The 22,544-nt window shown below is 39.7% G+C and overlaps 1 protein-coding gene, 1 long non-coding RNA gene and 2 other non-coding genes across 4 annotated transcripts; 2 read left to right on the forward strand and 2 right to left on the reverse strand.

Moving 5' to 3' along the window:
- Positions 1–2,776: 2,776 nt before the first annotated feature.
- LOC149821997 (small nucleolar RNA U61) lies at positions 2,777–2,870 on the forward strand. The gene has a single exon (XR_016426238.1). It is a non-coding gene; the product is annotated as a small nucleolar RNA U61 (small nucleolar RNA).
- Positions 2,871–3,029: 159 nt separating this feature from the next.
- Positions 3,030–3,114, forward strand: LOC149821998 (small nucleolar RNA snoR14). Its single transcript, XR_016426287.1, has one exon. It is a non-coding gene; the product is annotated as a small nucleolar RNA snoR14 (small nucleolar RNA).
- A 1,705-nt stretch (positions 3,115–4,819) lies between these two features.
- On the reverse strand, positions 4,820–6,134 carry LOC149821999 (uncharacterized). Its single transcript, XR_016425913.1, has 2 exons — positions 5,944–6,134; positions 4,820–5,021 (listed from the first exon to the last, which is right to left on the reverse strand). It is a non-coding gene; the product is annotated as an uncharacterized LOC149821999 (long non-coding RNA).
- Positions 6,135–17,189: 11,055 nt separating this feature from the next.
- On the reverse strand, positions 17,190–21,844 carry LOC149822000 (type I inositol polyphosphate 5-phosphatase 2-like). The gene is made up of 9 exons (XM_089980205.1): positions 21,815–21,844; positions 21,623–21,722; positions 20,789–20,876; positions 20,578–20,682; positions 19,619–20,441; positions 19,344–19,528; positions 18,117–18,225; positions 17,611–17,759; positions 17,190–17,346 (listed from the first exon to the last, which is right to left on the reverse strand). Exons 1-9 carry the CDS (start codon positions 21,842–21,844, stop codon positions 17,190–17,192), a joined length of 1,746 nt encoding a protein of 581 aa, XP_089836331.1.
- Between the last annotated feature and the right edge of the window lie 700 nt (positions 21,845–22,544).

A 22,544-nucleotide genomic window follows, 5' to 3' on the forward strand; every position in this document is an offset into this window, starting at 1 on the left:
ATTTACCCTTCTTCTTCCCTTTTAACTATCAGTGTACTTCCTGCCTTACAATGAAGCTTCTTCTCTTCTATGTACCAAGTGGGTGATGAACAAGATGCCCTCTCTGTGTTATAATTGAGGCCAAAGATTTGTGGTTTATTCTTGTTAACTTGGTGTCTTCTGAATCTGCTGACTGAGATTTTCTTTGTGTGATATAAGTGTTATAGTTTACTATCAACTTGATGCTTCTGCTGCAGCTCCCAAGAACACTAGTTGCTGCAATAGTGTTAGATCGTTTCGAATGAGAAATGCATTAGTGTAACTAGAGACTGTTTGGGATTCGACTAAAAAATGGTTGATTATTGAGTCTAAGGAGTTCAACTTGCTGGTGCTTCTTGAAAGATAGGTATTATGAGAAGCTTTTGATGCCTAATGTTTGTGTGCGTGTCGTCAATAAATCTAAGAAAAATATATAAACAGTGACATTAAATTCTAGTATATTCAATCAGGAGGAGGTGAATAGGGGCTGAATCGGCCAAATTGCCTGATATATATGGCTGGTTTCTTAACCTCTTTGATGGCTGACTTTTGTAATGGGAAGTTCCATCTCATATTAAAAGTGGTCTTTCTTAAATTAGATGTTTGTGGTACCATGCTGCACTTCTATTTGTCTCCCTGACAGGGTAGTAGTGTGTTCTTCCTTTCATGCTTGCTACTTATGCTGCTTTGCCCAGCAATGTATGATATAAATATAATATAGGGCCTTCAGTTGTAAGATCATGATTCATAGGTGGACGGATATAGAATGCTCACATTGAGAAAAAAGGTAACCACATGTGACCCCTGCTTTGCTAAATGTTGTTTTTTCTGGATTTAGCAATTGATTCATGAACTAAGGGCAGTTATTTTTTATTCTACTTTATTTTATTTTGATTACACCTCTGGATATTCCTTCGGTGATGGCGGCCACCTCTCAAACGGTTAACAAAGTCCCTTATCGTTCTCTTTATAATTTTCATTTTGGCAGCAGTTTGCAAGTTCATAAGCTAAAATCTTTTTTTTTTTTGAGAAAAAGTCAAATTCATAAGCTAAAATTTATCATGTATATCTTCAAAGTCTGGGATTTTTTACTGTGTTATGTGCTTTAAAATGTTCATGTGATTTGGGATGTCCAAGATGGTATTTTATGTTGGTTTAGGGACCAATAGGTGCCACTTAGCATCATGAGTAACAGAGGGTGGGATAATTTGTGAATATGAATACACAATACTAATCAAATGACTGAATTTGGAGAAAATTTGATATAAAATTTATAAAGAAAAACAAAATGGTGCAAGAGCACCAGTCACTCGGAAAAACTTAAAGTTTTGAGGCTTGTTCAATGAATGCTTTTTACCATCAATTTACCAACGAGTTCTACTTATTCCTTCTTGAAAGATCCAGTGTTTTTCCTTTGCTGCATAGTTGCTTGATACACATGCTTTTGTGATACGTATGGGGGGGGGGGGGGTGCTTCATCATGATTAGTCAGGCTATTGATGGTGAAACATCATCCATCAGTCAGGAATACCTTCATGTGTGTAAAATCTCTTTCAATGTTTTTGATCTCTTTCATTACGGCTTGTTGCTACCACTTGTCCAAATATGTCTCTCTCTCTCTCCCCCCCCCCCCCCCCCCCCCCCCCCACACACACACACACACACACACCACCACACACACAAACACTTGTGAAGCCCCACCTGTTAAGGGCGACCTGGATGGGTGTGTCTCTTGCTATGTCTACTTTTGTTGCAGAAAAGTTTCTGTCTCCTGTTACGTGCACTAGCGAAAGTATCATTGGGATTCAAACTTGCAACGAGGAAACCAATAGCAATCTCACCCAGCGTTTACAATCACAAAACCTACCCGACCCACAGAGAGGTGGGTTTTGTGGTTGTAAACGCTGGGTGAGATTAGGATCCGCTCTCACAGTTATCCAACCATACCATTGGGATTTGAACTTGCAATGTTCCAACACAATGTGACGTGCACTAGCTGCTCCTACCAGACAATCCGATCACCGATTGATAATTTGGACTCTACCATGCTAGCTCATTTTTAAAATAAATAATTGTTTCAAACTTGTAAGCAATAGGATTTGAACTCTGAACTTTTGCTGGTCGAACACTTCACCATCTTCATTCTATAGTATAAAATATATGTAAAATATATTTATTATTGATAAAAGAGCCTATACGAGCTGAGCTAGACTAACGTTGGTGAATCGTGCTCGAGCTTGTCTTTTGCTTCCGATGTCTTCCATGCTCTGGATAATATGGCATGAAATTGGTTTATGAACGGCTGGGAAAGAGCCGTCCTACATTGATGTTTTTGGATGTCGTTCACTGTGAATACTAAGAACATTGACCCGATCAACACTCTTTTGGATTCAGTAACACCCAACTCTATAATGCCAACAACCCGACTGGACCCAGGCCTTATCAGCTTTGGTCAAACCAGGCTGGTGGGTGTTGGCCGGGTCGACTTCATTCGAGCCAGGTCAGGCCCTAGACCTGGTGGGTTTGAGACCGCAAACCCAATTCCTAATCCTACCCAATGCCCCATTTTCTACCCATTTCAGACTTTCAGTCTTAATCCAATTTGTTGAGGGCTGTTTTGGTAAATAAACATACGGATGTCAATTAGGTTTTGCGAATGATTTCCTTATATAAGGCTCCCCTCCTCTGCGTGTTTATGCAAGCGCCGTTTCCTTCTTCTCTCTTGTGCGTGTGTGTGTGTGCTAATTTTGTTGGTGGCTTGCCTTGATGAACACTCAGTGTGCCAGAAGGGAGGGCCCTTTTGTTCCTCCCTATGTGATGGTTACACAAACCCTCTAAGAAGTTCTGAGCAATTTCCTCTCTCACTCTCTCTCTTTGGTTTTATTTTGTTTTGTGGGGTAGTTTCATTTGCTTATTTTCTCTTTGCGAGATGTTTCTCTTTTTTTCCAGTTAACAGTTGGGGGTTCTTCAAGTTTTGTTGGTTTCTATTGTTGGGTGTTTGTGGGTTGGAGGCGAAGTGATGAAACAAATCATGTCTGTCAATCCACTGAGTTTTCTCGCTGATGTATCTCATGAATCCCGACAGGTTCTGATCGTCTCCTGTTAAACCTCATTTCTTTTGTTTTTTTTCTGGTTTATTGATCTTCATAATGACCCCTTTAAATAAACTGCAGGTTTCGCCATATTGGGGATTTTAGTTCTTTTTTTTCCTTTTCTCTCTCTCTCTCTATATATATATATTGATTTGCAATTTTGGTTCTTTATAAAACAACAAAAGCATCGATTTTGGAGATTGCTTACTTCCCCCTCCACTTTTTCCTATTTTCTCTGTTTTCTTGTTTCTTCACCAGACACCGAAGATATTAATTTCGGTTATTGATTTATTGCTTTAAAGCTATGTATATTATTCTTTTATCATACCATCACGAAATTGATGGAGGATGAAAGGGAAAAGGAGATCGTTAAACATTCGATCAATGTGGTGATTGTTATCATGTATTTGGTTAACTGATGTCAACAAAGTTGATAATGAAAAACAATCATAGACCAAGATGCTGAGCTTTCCAATCTAGGCGCATTCGGCTTGATTTCTAGCCGTACCCTTGAGCTCGATTCATTATGCCCCTCATTTTTAAGGAGTTCCAAATACTCCCCTTTTGGTTTTCGCCATTACGATTGGTTCACTGTTTACCTCATCAAATCACTTAAATCTTTTTAACAAAATCATGACAATACAGTCAATAAATGAAAGTCCGACCGTGAACAAGTTGGGGGACTTGGTGATTCAAAAGACCATGATTCTCACTTTTCCTATATATAGGGTTTCTATCTTCATGCTTAATCATGCCATAGGTAGGCTCTGTTTGTTTGCCAAAAATATCTATTATACCACACGCGACCAGCTCATATAGCTGTTCAATCTTGCTGAAAAACTTTTGCCATACTAAAACTGTAATTTTGAACGCTTTCCAGGCAGAGTATAAAAGATGTAAAAGGAATTTTGTTAAAAACATTTCACCATGTATGGGGCATGTTTACCTTGGTTACACGAAAGGATGAACAAGGTAAAAACAGTGATAAGTGGCAATCACAATCATACTTTTCTCTCTTTTCACTAGCCAAGTATTTCAAACATTTTTTTTAAAATTTTTACTAAAAACAACCGTTTCAGGCTCAGAAACTTAGACACGGTTGCTCAGCCTGCCGTCTGTCTATGTCGGCCTAAAACTCTGAAGGCTTAAGGGGGGTGTGATGCCCATGGGATTTGAACAGACTACCCGTCAAACAGTTTAGGCCCTATCCCACTAGGCCAAACCCCTTGTGTCTGGGTATTTCCAATATTTTTTTTAATGTCTAGCTGGGGTTAGTCAGTTTGAACCTGCAACGTCCGGCCACAATGAGATGTGCACTGACAGCTCCTACCAACCATGCTCCGATAAGTTCTTTATAATCTCAATTAAGTGTTTTGAACCTATGATATCAATTTGGAATTGTGAAATGTTTCAACATGAATGACAACGGTGATGAAAAACTTTTTGGGTCAAGCTGTGGCAACTTATTACCCGTATCATCGTCTATGTTTCTGTGATAATACACGCGGAGGGACTAAACTCTATTTGACTATCACATCTGACTGCACACAGTGACACCATTTGAAAAACCTGATGCTAATGTTTTCTCACAGAATGAACTCTTGAGACTCGACTGACCAATGCCTGAAGTAAAATGCTGGGGATGCTTTGCTTGGTTTACTAGAGGCTACACCTTACGTTGATAATCGAGTCTTCCAATGTAAATGCCATTTCTTTTTTTTTTTGAAAGGTAAGCCAGACCCCCACCAGTTGTGCAACCATACTATTGGGATTTGAACTTTCAATGTCCCAACACAAGGTGACGTGCATTAGCTGTTCCTACCAGACAAGTGGAGCCCCTGTTGCTAAAGCCATGCCAGTTCGATTGAAACCAGTTTCTTTATGTGTGAAAAGTGAGATTAATCTGATACCCTGCACAAATACGTTCTATCATGAGTTCTTGATTAACAAAACCCAGCATATAATCAACAGGATGGTGAAACCAAGCTTGAAGATGAGCTAATCAAAGAAATATTCAGGCATACAGAAAGATACTTTTACACTCCGGAGAATTGGAGTGCCACAGAAAGCAAGCTTGGGTGCTATGTACTTTATCCAGTATTTTAACACAGAAAACAGAAAAAGGCAAACTCCTGTTTGTTTCATACAACTTGATGCAAACAACCAATTGGGCTCCTAAGTAGCGATGTAAACAGAACGGGTTTGGTTCTGAACTGAACCTGTTTACTCTGTTTGGTAGGAAACTTTAGAACCAATTAATAATCAGATTCGGATTTGGTGTTGAGTTTTGCAGTCAAACCTGAACCCAAATCCAGCAAAACCCAGAACCTGATTAAAACACTACCTGATTAAGTGTAAATGTCAACCTGAAACCAACAGAACCCAAAATCTGATTAAAACAACCTGACCCCATTAAGTGTAAATGTCGGTTTTAAGCTAGTTGGTTCTGGGCTTGGTTTTATCTAATTCCATCCTAACCTGAATCTGAAACCAAACCTGATTAGGCCATACCCGATTAAGTCTTAGTAATGCTTAAGCCCGACCAGTTTACATCCCTACTCCTAAGTATCCAAGTTGGAAATTATGCCAACTTCAAAGAATGGGTGAAAGGCAACCTGAACCTGAATCACTTTGCTCTGAATTTTAAATTTTCATGTCTGCCTGAGATAATAGAGATGCCAAGTTAAAGCAACACAAGATTGTAATGGCCTTTGATAGAGTTCCAAAGGAAATCTGCTTGTTGCTGAATCAGGTTATCTCCCAGTTAAAAAAGGTGAGAAATGAGTCCCTGAAGCCTACCCAAGAACCATACATGCAAGATTGATGGACATACCAACGGGGACTCGGCGTGGTTGGTAGGAGCTGTCAGTGCACGTCTCCTTGCGGTGGGAAGGTTCAAATAATCACTGGTGCGGTCTGCCTAACTTCAGCTTGCTTTTCATAAAGAAAAAGATTGATGGACATAGGGGCCAATAACATGCCGCTCTTCTGACAACCGTGACTAGTCATCACCTCAAAATGAAGCTATAAACAACGCAACATGTCGCTGTTGAACATTTTGGGTTTTACGGGTCCAACCCGCAGTCTGACCCGGTTTGACACAGCCATTAGTGGGTCAAGTAACTGGCCAAGTAATAGAGATAGTGGGTGGGAGTTACGTGAATGTGGAGAGACCACATTCACGTAACTGCCTAATCTCCCATTACAAATAAGGGGTTAGGGGCTACTGGGATGATGAGTGACTTGTAGCTGTTTCCCTGCCCAAATTCTGCTCTGCATTCGGACGCTGCGGAAAGGGTCCTGCTCACCGTCGACATAAGGCCTGGGCTCATTGTGGGCGTCGACCGGCTGAGGAGAACGCCGAATCACCTACACGATCAATGGCGAATCAAGGTACGCTCCCTGTCCATTGTTTTCACAGGGATTTCGTCCAACAATGGGTTATGGGCCCACCACGCTTCCGCTGCGCGTGGCCGTGTAGGCTGAAACGGCGTTTTGGCGTCGGTGGAGTCGCCGTGGAGAGACAACCACCGATTAGCCAAAGACTGTCGCTGTGAGGCGACAGTCATCACCGACAAAAGTCACCGGAAAAAGGCAACATTTTTTTTCCTGTTCTGGCAAACCTTAAAAAAAAATGTTTTATACCTGTGGCTGTTGGGCTGCAGGCCAGTTTTGCCGTCGCCGGGGTGTCTGCCGCTGATTCCAGCCGGTGCCAGCAAATAGGGCGTCGCCGGTGTGCTTTCGCCGGAAGATGTCATCGACCGATGGCAAAAAGGGGTTTAAAACCCCATTTTTGATCTGCCCTGCTCCTTCAGCCATCGGGCTGGGTTGATCGCCGTGGGGTGATTCGCCGTGGAGGGGCAGCCACTAGCCGGCGGCATCCTTGCTGATGTCGCCGGGGCTGCCGCCGGACTGGCAGGAGCTGCCATGCATTTCAGACATCGGTCGGCAACGCCGTGGATCGTCGCCGTCGGGCGACGTCTTCTGTCGGGAGGGTTGTCGCCGGACCGGCGTCACCGTGGGGTGACGCCGGTCGCCGGCAACCGGCGTCAGTCGCCGTTACGGCGACGTGGGTCGCCGTGGAACCGAAAAGGGCGGAAACCCTTTTCGGTTTCCCTGAAATCTCAAACAGAAACCCATCGGGTTTCTGTGTAATTTCAATGTTGGGACCGGATCGGGTCCCGTGTGAAGACCCGATATCAGGCCCGATCCAAACCAGAAATGGATCGGGCCTGCTATTTTTTTTGGATCTAACCCGGACCCATAATGGGACCGGGTCTGGGTCTGATCCGAAAAAAGGTCGGGTCTCCATTTAATATCGGGTCCGGTCTGGATCCATTCTGGAATGGGTCCGATCCGGACCCATTAAGAACCGGGTCGACCCAGGGTCCATAATGGATCGGGTCGAACCCGGAGTCCGTTATAGGACCGGGTCATACCCGGGTCCATGTTGGACCGGGTCGAACCCGGTATTTGGTTTAAACCGGGTCATACCCGGGTCCATGTTGGACCGGGTCGAACCCAGTATCCGGTCTGAACCGGGTCGAACCCGGTATCCATTTTGGACTGGGTCTAACCCGGTATCTGTTTTGGACCGGGTCTGACCCGGGCCTCTTTCGGACTGGGTCTAACCTGGGTTTTGGTTCGGGCCGGGTCCGACCCGTATTAAGTATGGGTCGGGTCAGACCCGGATCCCATTTGAAACTAGGTTGGATCCATAAAAACAGGATCCAAACACTATTGAGACTGAATCGGATCAGGAACCTGATCCGACCCCTTCCGGAACCGGTTCAGAACCATTTTTAACCGGTTCTTTCCAGTTTTTCACCGGTTCCGGGACGCTGAGACCCTGTTTTCATAGATTTAAAGAAATATAGGGATTTTGGCATACGGTTATAGGGTTTTATGAACTTTTGTTCATATTATGTATCGGTTTATAAGGTTCAGAACCGGTTCGAACCCTTAGATGACCGGTTCAGGGCGGTTTCAGACCGGTTCAGAGTGTTTTTAGACCGGTTCCTACATATGGACCCTGAGTTTTACCCATATGAGCATGCTTTTGTTATTTTTCATGCTTTATAAAGTATTTATTTTGAATAATGCATGACTTATGCATGTTAATTCATGTATTTAGCGTTGGTTAAGTTATGCATAATGATTTTAAGCATGAATTATGACTAAATTTATGACAATTAGTTTATGCATTTTTGTTGTAGTATAAACTGATATTAGGTCATGAATATACATGCATTAAAATGTGTGCATGGGTGTGCTCCATAATACGAATAAATTTTTCGGTAAAAGATTTTGATTAACCGATTCATGTAATCACCAAAGTGATCTGAGTCGTGTTAATTGAGGATTCTTTGAACCGTATTAAGATTCATAATTATGATTGTGTGTGAATTTATGAAACATCGATTCTACCCAAAGGTAGGTCGTTGTGTTCCAAATTTACACAGGGTGTGATAGTAGATATGCATTCCAGCCCATGAAGCATGTTCGTACCCAAAGGTACAGTGCTGAATTGCCTCTGGATTCATGATCTACTAGTTTCACCAACTGAAGTCAATTCCTTGGGAATTGAAGAGACGGAGCAATCATGAGTATTATCGTTTTCACCAAAGTGAAACGATAATGGCTCAACTATGCTTGTCTCAGAAAAGGTGAAAATAAAGGGTCTCACTTTTACCTTTTCAACACGAGTCTCGTTTGAGCAATAATAGTAACATCTTTCCGTTTTTCGTTCTTTTTATCAGGTTCCTTCCATATCGACGGTTCTAGTAGTATCCCTATTTTAGACGGATCGAATTTTTCTGATTGGAAAGAAATTGTGTTGTTCACTTTGGGCTATATGGATTTAGATCTGGCTCTTAGAATTGACGAACCTCCCACTCTTACAGAGCAGAGTACAGCTGATCAGAAAGCTGCCTCTGAGAAGTGGGAGCGCTCGAACAGACTTAGCCTGTTGCTTTTGCAATCTCGGGTGGCTAAGAACATTCGAGGTGCAATTCCTCACTGTAAGACTGTGAAGGAATTTTTGGGAGCCATTGAGGCTCAATTCGTCACTTCTAATAAGGCAAGGGCCAGTACCCTTATGTCCAAATTAGTGTCTATGAAATATGCTGGTGACAGTCACATCCGACAGCACATTTTGGAAATAAGGAATATTGCGACTCAACTGAATGACATGAAGTTCGTCATCTCTGACTCATTTTTAGTCCATTTGATCTTAACCTCGTTACCTACTGAGTATGGACCCTTTAAAATCTCCTACAACACACATAATGATGAGTAGTCTTTTAATGACCTCTTGAGTAAGTGTGTTGAGGAAGAGGAGAGGTTGAAGGGTGAGAGGGTGCCAAGTGCACATATGGCCTCTCATAAGGATAAACAGAGGTCGAGGCCAAAGAAAAGCTCTTTCAAAAAGAAGAATCAGAAGAGAGCCACTGGGGAGAGTTCAAACTCTCAGACGAAAGCCAAATCCCAGTTTGGTGGCCCTTCTATAAAGTGTTTCTTCTGCAAAAAGAAAGGGCATAAGAAGGTGGACTGTTTGAAGTTCAAGAAGTGGCTCGAAAATAAAGGTAATAAGTCATTCGTTTCTCATGAGTGCAATTTAATTCATGTTCCATTGCATAGTTGGTGGATTGATTCTGGTGCCACGGTGCACATTGCCAACTCTTTGCAGGCATTTCTGAACAAAAGGGAACCAACGGAGCATGAAAGAAGCATCTTCTCAGGAAATAAGATGCGTTCACATGTCAAGAGCGTTGGGACCTGCAGAATTGTGTTGGAGTCGGGATTCATGTTGGATTTGATCGATACATTTTATGTTCCATCTTATAGTCGGAGCCTAATTTCAATTTCAAAACTTGATAAGTTTGATTTTATATTTAAATTTGAAAAATCTGAACTTATTATTATGAAAAATTCAATGAATATAGGTTCTGCATACATGTGTGATGGTTTGTATCGATTAAGAACCAAACTCCAAATTCAGGAATCTCACTCCATTGAGAACACAATGATTGGCAATAAACGTGGTCTAAAGGATGATCAATCCTATTTGCTTTGGCATCGGAGGTTAGGACATATCTCGAAAGAGAGAGTCCAAAGACTCGTAAAAGAGGGAATCCTTGGATCCCTTGATTTTACGAATATAGAGCCATGTGTTGACTGTATAAAAGCTAAGCAGTCTAACACATATAAGAAAGATGCCAAACGCAGCAATGAAAAGTTAGAAATAGTGCATACGGATGTCTGCGGCCCTTTTTCACCGTGTTATACGGGTGAAAAATATTTTGTCACCTTTATAGACGATTACTCACGGTATATGTATCTCTACTTATTATCTAAAAAATCAGAAGTCTTTCAGGTTTTTAAGGACTTCAAGAAAGAAGTAGAGAAACAAACCGGTGAAGTTATTAAGGTTGTCAGGTCAGATAGAGGTGGCGAATATTATGGTCGTTTCACTGAGATGGGACAAAAGGAAGGTCCATTAGCGCGGTTTCTAAAAGAGGAAGGCATTGTACCTCAGTATACCATGCCTGGTAGTGCTTATAAGAATGGTGTAGCTGAGAGAAGAAACCGTACGCTTAAAGAAATGGTTCGAGCGATGTTGAATCACTCAAACCTTCCTTTAACCTTGTGGGGTGAAGCTCTTAGGACTGCAGTGCATATTTTGAATAAGGTTCCTACGAAAGCTGTTCAAAAGACTCTTTATGAGTTATGGACAGGTAGAAAACCTTCTTTGTCATATATGCACATATGGGGATGTCCAGCAGAAGCTAAATTGTATAACCCACATATAAAAACTTTTGATCCTAGGACAACTAGTGGTTTCTTCATTGGATATCCAGAAAGATCGAAAGGCTTTAGGTTTTATTGTCCATCTCATACACCATAGATAGTGGAAACAGATAAAGCAAGATTTCTTGAAAATGGTTCTGTTGGGATAGATGCATCTCAAAATATTAATTTTGAGGAAATGCAGGATTCAGGTTTCTCACCTGCTAAGGATAATGACCCGACTTTCTCTATCATTGTTCCTTCGAGTAATGTAAGAGAAAGTCCAGTCAATGAACATCAATCCCAACTAGATCCGGTTGTTGATGAGGATATACAACAACAACAGGATACAGATGTTCATTTTGACCCACCTGTAGCACCTGTATGGAGGTCCACCAGAATTAGGAAATCTGCTATCCATCCGGACTATGTGGTGTATTTACAAGAGTCAAATGATTTCATAGACATTGATGAAGATCCCTTCACATTTGCAGAAGCCATTGAAAGTGAAAGATCAACACATTGGATTAATGCCATGAAAGAAGAGCTTGACTCTATGGCAAAGAACCAAGTGTGGGATCTTGTACCTCGACCTGATGGAGTTAGACCTGTTGGTTGTAAATGGTTTTACAAAACCAAAACAGACTCTAAAGGTCATGTGGAGAGGTACAAGGCTAGGCTTGTTGCAAAAGGTTTCACACAGATAGAGGGCATTGATTATAATGAGACTTTTTCTCCTGTCTCAACTAAAGATTCATTAAGAATAATCATGGCCCTCATAGCTCATTTTGATTTAGAGCTGCATCAGATGGATGTGAAAACCGCCTTCCTAAATGGGGATCTGGATGAGGAGGTATACATGCAACAACCTCTTGGTTTCAGTATAGATGACTCAAATAACTTAGTTTGCAAATTGAATAAGTCAATTTATGGACTTAAACAAGCCTCCCGCCAGTGGTATAAGAAGTTCAATCAGGTTATAATTGTAACGCCCCGGGGTTTTAAAACCTTTAAAAATGCAATTTTTTTTTTAAACAGCGGAAATAATTTTTGATTTTCGGTTTCCTAAACCTCAGGCACGTCACATTCCAATTAACAACAAAAACAACAATAATTTATATCAACATTATATACATAGTCTTTTCACAAGGTTCAAAAATGAAAACATTTAGGATTAAATTTAAAATAAATCCTAAATTAATCTCAGGATCTTGGGAATCTGGATTCTTCGATGCCGCACTTGTCCAACATCCACTGTAAGATCTCCTATTCTATATCTGAACCTGAAATCCCCATAAAACGGGGTTAGACTTATGATAGCCAAGTAAGTCATTAATCAAAACCATACAAATCAAATATTAAGCATGATTTCAATAATTTACAAATCAAAATGCATACATTCAAGAACAATTATGCAATTATAAATATGACAATTAAAAACAATTTAAAACATGATTATGTATTATATCAACAATGCATAATTTCAGATCAAATTCTGTGAAAGAAAAAGGTCATTGTTTCGATATTAACGCCCTCCTGGTACGGTGGAGAGTACTCCGATCTCAAACTAAGTATTCCGGGGGTATATTATTCTATTGTGGATTACTCAGATACCTGAGTGAAACGGGCTCCTATGCAAGCGGTCAACGACCGGAAGATTCTCAGCAATGGCGAGCAAACAAGGAGAGTTGGATGCATCCACTGGCATGCGGCAGCCTTGAGACCCGTTGTCTCGACCTCCTCAACCCGAGTGACAGGAGGTCCAGGGAATCTATCGCTCCCAACAATTATCATCTTCACAATGTCACTCCTGGTTGTACCACTACCCCTTCCCGGGTAGGCTAAACCTAGATGGGCTTTAAGGATTCTTTTATAGGACTTTTCATCTTTTCAAAACTAGGCTCAATAGCCAAATCATTCATTTCAAATAAATACGGTTCATATGTATCCAGCCCATCCAGAATTTTGCTCTATCACAACGAGCATTCGCCTATGAAGGCGAGAATTAAGTTTGTATAGACATGACTCCTGCAATAATAAAATCTTTCGAAAATCAACATGCTATACAAATTCTTTTATCAAAATCAAAGTTTTGATCATAGTATCCATCAAAATTTTATTCAAATCATAAAATTGAAAATTTTGTCATTCAAAACAAATATTTATTCATGCGGATATTAAAATATGCATTTGATTAAGAATCAAATTTAGATAATCATGCACGAATTAAAAACATGAATCAAAAGCATGTCTAATATAAAATTATAAGATTTTGATAGAATAACTTACTTGGATTTTGATAGAACTTAAGGAGAACAGGATAAAGCGCTCGTGCTTTGATTTAATCTGATAGAATTTATTATATTAGTTAATATTTTTATATCAAATTTTGAGTAGTATTTACCCTATATTTTAAAGAAGTATCTTTTGAAGAAATTATTAAAAATCTAAAAATTTATTTGTAATTGACTTTAAAACTTTTATAAGAATTTTCACAGAGTTTCCTCTGTAATAACTCAAATGTTCGAAAAAGGGTTTGAACTTGAATTCGAGTTGTAAGAATTCGAACATGACTTTGCATCACAAATATTTTTATAAAGGTTTTTCAAAAAAAATTGATTTAAATATTTAAAAGGATTTTTAAAAATTTTAACAGAATTTCCTTTATAAAAATCGATTTTTTTCTGAAATAGTTATAAAAATTTTGATATAACTTCTACTAAATAAACTGAAAATTTCTAAACTATCTGAATTTGTTTTTGCCAGAATTCTAATTAAAATAATTAATCTTTTTCAGAAATTATTTAAAAATTTGGTCAGAATTACTGCTATACTAATTCTACTTTTTTCAAAAATCTTTAAATCATTTTGACAGAACTTCGGCTATAAAAACTCAATTTTTCAAAAGTCTTTTATAAAATTTTGCCAGAACTACTGCTAAAGTAGTTCGGAATACTTAAAAATATTTAGAAAAATTTGAATAGAGCTTCCCCTATGTAAAGGCTGGGTTGGATTAAATTTTGGCAAAATTGCCAAAATTTAAATCCAAAAGAAATAGAGTTGGGGTTCAGAAAGAGAATAGGGAAGCTCAGAAAGTATAAATTCAAATTTAGAAGAGGGTTTCTAAATACTAACCTTGTTTAGTTGATTTAAGCAGCGCTTCCGCTATCCAAATCCGACCTTTCTGCTAAGTTTAGCAGAACTCCTGCAGGCAGCGCTTCCGAGGCTGTTTCTGATCTGACGAAGCTTCTTGCAGAAGAACGAACTTCGCTTAAGGGAGGAGGAAAAGGGATAGAATAGGTTTCTCAGAAAAAATCTGAGATTCTAGGGAGTTTTTAAACTAAAATCTAGAGAGAGAAATTCAAAGGTAGAGAGAGAAAGTAGGAGAGAGAGAGAGAGAGATCTTAGAGAGAGAAGGAGTCTTGGACTTGGGTAGAGAGAGAGGGGGTGAGGGGTATTTATAGGAGAGAGAAGGGAGGTCGCCCCCCCTGTGGGGCCCATTTTGGTGACATTTGTCACCTAATTTAATTAAAATATTAATTTATTTTGACACTTGTCATTTCTTTAATATTTTATTCATTTTTTTGACATGTGTCAGAGAGAGAAAAGGGATGGGTGTCACCTCCTCATTGTGAGGTGACACTTGTCAGCTTATGGTTTTGGAAAAACCATGGCTGCCCTTGGTTTTGGGCCAGTGGTTTTCCAAAACCATGGTCTCTTGAATATTTTAATATAAAATATTATATTTTATTTGATTGCTAATTTTTTTATACCTTTTATACCCTAATTCAAATCCCATCTTTCAGAACTGCCATAAGGGAATTTAGAATTACTTGAGTGTCCTTCTGCAGTTTAATAAATTACATAGCCTGCCATTGAGAATGGTAAATTACCATTTTCGTCCCTGACAATTTTATTAATTCCCTGAAAATATCCTAAAAGAAAGATTACTATTTTGACCTTATATAGTTGGGTATTTTACCGAAAAATGCCACTGAATTGGCAAATTACTAAGCTACCCTTTGACAATTTGATTAATGACTAGAATGTCCCTGAATTCTGATTTTTGAACAAGCCTCAACAAAATTTTATCAGAACTTCAAATATAGATTCAGATCTTTACTTTGAACAGTACTAACCATAAAATTCAGGGTTTTAACACTATAATTCACATTCAGAATAAAAATAAATTAAAACTTGAATTTTCTTCAGAATTTATAAATCATTAAAAATTTTGGGTATTACAATAATGAACTTTGGATTCACTGAAAACATTGTTGATCAGTGTATTTACATTAAGACTAGTGGGAGTAAGTTCATAATTTTAGTTTTATATGTTGACGATATTCTTCTTGCAACTGATGATTTGAGTCTTTTACATGAAACAAAAGATTTTCTTTCCTCTCATTTCGATATTAAAGACATGGGTGAGGCTACTTATGTCCTTGGAATTGAGATCCGTCGTAATAGAACTAAAGATGTCCTTGGCCTATCTCAGAAATCCTATATCCTTAAGGTTCTTAAAAGATATGGGATGGAGAATTGTTCTCCTAGTTCGGCACCTATAGTGAAAGGGGATAAATTGAGCTTGAAGGACTGTCCTCAGGATGATATTGCGAAGGCTCAGATGAATGCTGTCCCATATGCTTCAGCAGTTGGGAGTTTACAGTACGCGCAGACCTGCACTCGACCTGATATAGCATTTGCTGTGGGAATGCTTGGTAGATATCAGTCAAATCCAGGCATTGCACACTGGAAGGCAGCGAAGAAGGTCATGCGCTATTTACAAGGAACGAAAGACTATATGTTGATCTACAGGAAAGCTGACCACCTAGAGGTCGTTGGATACTCTGATGCGGACTTAGGAGGGTGTATTGACAGTAGAAAATCCACTACTGGATACATTTTCTTTCTAGCAGGTGGTGCTGTCTCATGGAGAAGTGGAAAGCAGTCTACCACTGCTGCTCATACCATAGAGGCGGAATTTATTGCTCTATACGAGACTTCGTCACAGGCCATTTGGATAAGAAACTTCATTATGGGTCTTGGTATAGTGGACTCTATTGAGAGACCACTAAAGATCTTTTGTGATAATGAAGCAGCCGTGTCTTTTTCAAATAACAACAAGAGCTCAACATCGTGTCGACACATGGAGTTAAAATATTTTGTTGTTAAAGAAAGGACTGAGAATCATCTGGTATGTATTGATACAATTGGGACGAAGGAAATGACTGCGGATCCCCTTACTAAAGGGCTAGCACCGGGATTGTATTCCCAACATGTAAAGGGGATGGGTCTTTTTGATTCCTTCTGATGTATGACAATACATTATGTAATCACATTTGTGTTTATGTTTTGATTCTCTAGAGTTTTGTGTTATTGTTGATTTTGCATAAAGAATCTCTCATATGGGTTAGAGAGAATAGCAGAATAACAATATTAAAGGACCAATAGAATAGGTGAGAGACCAACCTATTCATAAAGGTAATTACTTTACATGCCTAAGCACTGAAGGTGAATTGTAGTGTAGTACAAGAAAATATGACATTTCATAAAGGGGTGTTCATATCCTTGACTCATACGATTTATCCTTGTGATAAAGGGTGGCATGTGAACCCACATGAAGAATTAAATTGAGATAACGGTATACACCTCGATTTAGTACACTTTTGGTGTCAATGGGTCAAGTGGGAGAATGTTGGACATTTTGGGTTTTACGGGTCCAACCCGCAGTCTGACCCGGTTTGACACAGCCATTAGTGGGTCAAGTAACTGGCCAAGTAATGGAGATAGTGGGTGGGAGTTACGTGAATGTGGAGAGACCACATTCACGTAACTGCCTAATCTCCCATTACAAATAAGGGGTTAGGGGCTACTGGGATGATGAGTGACTTGTAGCTGTTTCCCTGCCCAAATTCTGCTCCGCATTCGGACGCTGCGGAAAGGGTCCTGCTCACCGTCGACATAAGGCCTGGGCTCATTGTGGGCGTCGACCGGCTGAGGAGAACGCCGAATCACCTACACGATCAATGGCGAATCAAGGTACGCTCCCTGTCCATTGTTTTCACAGGGATTTCGTCCAACAGTCGCTTCATAAAAAGACTAATTAACTGCTTAGATTTTAACAAAAGAGAAAAAAAGCGAATAAATAACAGGTTCTTCAGAAGTTTAACCAGTAAAGTTTCCCATCTTAAGCATATTAGACAAGGAGCTACATTGCACGCATGAGGACTGCAGATTGATCACTGTCAAATTTCTTCAATGAGGGCAATATCAGGAGTAAAGTCTGCATTAGATAGACCAAGTACCCTTAAGCTTCCGATGGTTAAAAACTTCAACCTCCACTAGGAAGGTGGAACTAACAGGACGATGATCAGAGAGGCTGAGTTCGGCTCTAGTGTAAGAAAGTTGCTTGATTCCCTTCCCAAACCAGAGTATGCGGTCACACCTGTCCATAGCAACACCCAACAGTCAGTGATGTCCCTGAAATGTATGGCAGCTACCAACCAATCAACAGAAAAAAATACGTTCACTGCAATCTGTGTGTGTGTGTGTGTGTGTGTGAGAGAGAGAGAGAGAGAGAGAGAGAGAGAGAGAGAGAGAGAGAGAGAGAGAGAGAGAGAGAGAGAGTTCCAAGTCCTTGCAGTAACATTTTGAATTATTTAGCGTGTAACATGCATGAATGCATGACAGGCAAGTCTTGAAGAAGTACCAAGCTGGTGATCGGCGCTTCTCTCCTTTCCTTGCATTTTCACCGGCATACCTATCTGAATTGAACTCGTACTTGTACGTGGGAGCAAAATCTATATATCCCTCCTTCCATCCATCAAATACACGACCCCGTCTTAACTCTGTGCATAGCTGCATCATATTTATATTGTACATTAATAACTGCCATTGTTATCAGTTAGGAAGTATCATCGAAGCCACCTAGAAAAGTAATCTTCAAGGCTATGTCACACAGATACTCCAATTTGACTCTCGTTCGGTATCCCCTTGAATATCAATTACATTGAAAACTTCATAAAAATGGCAATATCCATGTGGCATAGCTTCAAGGGCATCTCAGCAGCTCCAATCCGAAGCATTCTGTTGTTCTTTTTTCAGTTTCTGTTTCTGAATTCAAATACAGCAGGTGCATGCTCTTCACCATGATGTTTTTCCTAATCCCTAGTCATTGTTGTAATCAATGTTATTACCACAGTAGCCGAATCTCACCTGATCGCTATTGATGAGCTCATCCCACTGTCTCTTAGCCACTAGTTTTCTTACTTCAATATCATCCACATTGAGGCGATAATTTAAATCCCCAAACCAAAAGATTTGACTGCAAAATTGGACAGGCCGACGGCAAAGCAATGGCATGTTAGAAAGGATATCCATGATCCAAACTAGTATAATTTTGAAAATTAAGAGGGAATCAACGGAAGGCAACAATTTGTTGCATAATTGAAGATGTGTCAGGCTTTCAACTATCAAAGTAACATATTTGCCTTCCTAATCACAAAATACTGATCTCAGCATTCCTTGAAAATAAAATTTCGGATCAACTTTCTAAAGGATGATAGGAATTTCTGTGGCCTCTCTAACAAGAGAAAAGTGCTTAAGTAGCAACAGCAGCAAGCAAATTTATACCACAACAAATGCACTATATGTCAATGTATCCTTCTGTTTTGTGTCTGTGTATAAACATCATCTGGTTTCCCATCAAGTGAATGGATACTATCTAGTATATGCAGCAGGGGATATGCAAATTTGCTGCTTAGCATAGAAATTCTTTACCCAAAGGCTATGTACGTTAGCTAAATGATAGTAGCTAGCTTGCTCCTAATTTTGAAACTTTACAAACTAGTTAATTAACTCAGCTTGCTGGTAATTTTCTGTTTTTTTTTCTGGCATAATCTTATCAATAAAAAAATAGATTTCAACTCAAGGAAACCAGAGGTCAAGTTCTAGTAAATAAAATGGGCACCCGACGAGGTCATTTCAGGTTTAGCTCTCACGTTTAGAATATGTGCGGTAATCCAGTTTCTGATTTTTAGTTGAACATTTGGAAGCTGTATGCAGCCAAATTTGCATGTATAATTTTCATCAAGGAAAATCTGCAAATTGCATCGTGTAACATCACCACAAATGTGTTCTTCAAACTCTGGCAGCATGCACATCTAAATGGAGTTCTATCATATACAGATTTTAGACAAAAATTTCTAATCTATATCATGAGAACGTATATGCCTAAGTACCTGCAGTGCAGTCTTATAAATTAATTTATAAAAGCTCTAAACCTTTGTCAATTAACCTTTGCAACAAGCATAAACTTTTAGTTGCAGAAGAGAGGTACTGCTTAAAGTGAACAAGGGCACTAGTATAAAAAATTGTCCAGCATCTTGGCAAAGAAAAGGTGGGTAGGAATAATAAAAGAACGGTATCAACAATTTCTCTTACTCATGACAAGGAATTGTTTTTGGCTGATCAGCATCAATTGCAGATGAGAACCTTGTGCGCCGCAAGATCTCATGCACATCAGAATTGCGACGTTCTTTATCACCATCCTTCTGACCAGATGTCAGATGGGAACAAATAAAGCATAGTCGCGTCTGGAAAAGGGACAAGCTGACTGAAACAGATCCCTGCAGCACAGGTCACATTAGTTAAGTGAAGCCCATGAGCATGATCACTAGATTCACTAGCATGAATTTGTGACATAGGTAGTACAGGACCTTGTTTCCCATGTAGCTCATGAGGCCAACTCCCACTGGAGAAACCTTCAGGTTATTTATGTGTCTTCTCAAACTGCGACGAACCCAAATGGAGACATATATTCCCACCATCTGCTTGCTGACAATGCGTACATACCTAGATCGAACTTCTTTGCACTCTTGTTTGGTTGTGTCACTACATTGATCTTCTTTAAAATTGGGGGAAGTATCAATGTCAACATCACCATCAGTTGTGTTGCCAGAAGAAATTTTTGATAGATTGTTTGCCATAGTTACAGAGATCTCATCCGACTTTGGCCAGATCAATCCAAGGTTTCCTGAGCTATGATACACTCTTTTCAGCTTGCTATCATATTTTGAATGTCGAGAAGCTAAATCAAGTTGCTTTTCAATTTTATGGGAGCCCAACATCCCAGAACTGCTAAAAACTCTTCTCAATCTACGTGATGACTGACCTTGTACTGCTGCATCCAGTGGATGTTCTGGCCAGTAAAATCTACTATTTCCATCAAGACCACAAATCCCCTCAGCCAAGTTTGTCAACCCTCCAACATTTTGTATTCCAAAAGGATCAGTGGAGTGCTCACAAAGTTTACTACTTCCAAGATCCATGTTGGGGACTCCAACATCGTCGTCAAGTACTTCAGCAGGAGAGGATGAACTCAGTACTGGTGAGGGTGGAGCACTATAGTTTTTGCATTTTGTTTGCTCCTGCTTAGTTTGGTTAAGAGTTTTGCGGATGATGGCCTCCCATTTTGGGATTGGGCTGCTGTCCTCTGCGCCTAATACATTCCCAGCATTCAGAGCAACTACCTCTTGAAAACTGCAAAAAAAAGGGACACTTCATGACGTGGGCATGCACGCGCACACTCACAAATGAAAAGTTTTAAAGAAAAGACAACATTGGAGTCTGTACAGGGCATGCAATACAAAGATTCTACAAGAAAACAACTACTCACCCAATGACGTACATGTCTGCAGGTTCTTTAGTACCAAGCCACCCAACGATATCAAGAGACTCGTATGGAAGTCTTCCTGCAACATTCCATGTACCTATTGAAACCCTGCAACCCAAAACAGTTAATGTACTCACCGACATTCAAGTCCACAATTCAAGGCAAAGGGCGTCAATTCATGCAACTGAAATAGATGTACGATAAATAGGCAGACCTTATCTCCTTATTAGTTATGTATTGAACACGGAGAGTCTCTGATTTTCTCCTGCTAAGCCTCCATAGATGGTCTTTTGATGGTGGGCCTGAAAGATACAGCTGTATGAAACTGTTGATGGAAATAAGATGAAAGCACACACCAACAACAAGTAAATAATATAGGTTGGTTCATGAAGATGTCAAAGAAAACAGGTTTGTGCATTATATATGGGACTTTCCAGTATATAATAATACTGTATACGTGATCTGATTCTAGATGGATGAACTGGAAATATATGTGAATTGAGCAAACTTACAGCAGACTTTCTCAAGTTCTGTCAATATTTTCGTTTATTCAAGGTAAAATGCATTCCATGAACCTACATCAAACTTGTTTTTTCTCATCAAGTCTTAATATTACAGGAAATTCCAGCTGCATAAACTAGTCAAAACGCACAAGTACAAGAGGTTGGTGGTCTATGATTTAAAGGGCTATAATAGCAAGCAGAAGCCAAATTGGATCAAGCTGCAAGACACGAGGCCTGCAGAAATTGTAGTTATCTTAGACAAGAGGTTGGTGGTTTATGATTTAAAGGGTTACAATACCAAGTTCAATAATAGATGCCAAAATGGATCAAGTCGCAAGACACAGCGCCAGCAGAAATTAGTGATTACCTGAATCTTGATTTTTTGACCCAGCTTGGTTTCCATGTATTGTCCTAACTGGATCTCTTTCGAGGTTGCTTCCATCTTGACACAAGTGTGTCTTTTTAGAATGATCGGATTGAGTAGAACAAATGAAAACTGAAACCAGTTAATCAGCAAGAAATTCTACACGCTAAATACAACATACCACCATCCTCACTCTCAGTATCAATCTCATCCTCACTAAAGTCGCACGCCTTGGGCTTAACATTAAGCCATTTCTTCATCACAATGGATGGCCAAAAGGACTGCACATGTGAAAGAAAAATAATGATTTAAGTTTCCTAGCCAGAAGTCGACCAGAACAGGGGCTTTTGAAAAAAACAGTGCTGTGCAATACCTCTGAACGCTTTGTTCTACGAGTGCTCATTGCTCAGAACTTTCTTAGAAGCCAACAAAAGGCAAATACTTCAAGAGGGAGTCCAAGTTCAGGGAGGAGGTTGAGGAATAAAATGCCAGAAACAAAAGCTGACGATTCCTTATGAAACAGTTAGGCACCAAGGAAGTTGAATATATACATACCAATCACTGACCCTTAGATAGAAACAGATGAAACAGCAGTGCGGCTTCAAATTATAAGCAAGCAAGTTGGGATGAAGCTTCCAAAGTAGGAATTGGGTGTCAAGATATGAGATTCCTCACAGGACCGACAAAAGAAAAAAAGGTAAAATGCATCGTCCCATGCACATCTATAGCAAGAAGATGCATGGACTATAAATTGGACGACGCAAGTAATGACGTCTAAAAGCTTAGATATGAGACTAAGAGAGAGTAGTGTTAGTGCACCAAATTCAATAGCTAGAAAGTGGCTTTCAACATCAATCTATTAAATTGTCTAAGCAATTTTAGTTCAATGGGGGCTATTAAGTTGCTGCCAATTAATGAAGGAATAAAAGCGACCAAACTTCACCAAGTATGATATGTATGGCCTACTCTTAAAGAATAAAACTTCACAATCAACTTTGATTTTGTATAAGCGCTGATTGTGTTATGATGAACTTCAAAGACTAATCATCTCGAGACCAAATGGAGAAATGATACTTCTGCAACAAAAAGCTAGTTAAGAAAAG

The sequence above is a fragment of the Nuphar pumila genome, chromosome 11 (genome assembly GCF_984573655.1).
Source record: "Nuphar pumila chromosome 11, dmNupPumi1.hap1.1, whole genome shotgun sequence".
NCBI lineage: Eukaryota > Viridiplantae > Streptophyta > Magnoliopsida > Nymphaeales > Nymphaeaceae > Nuphar > Nuphar pumila.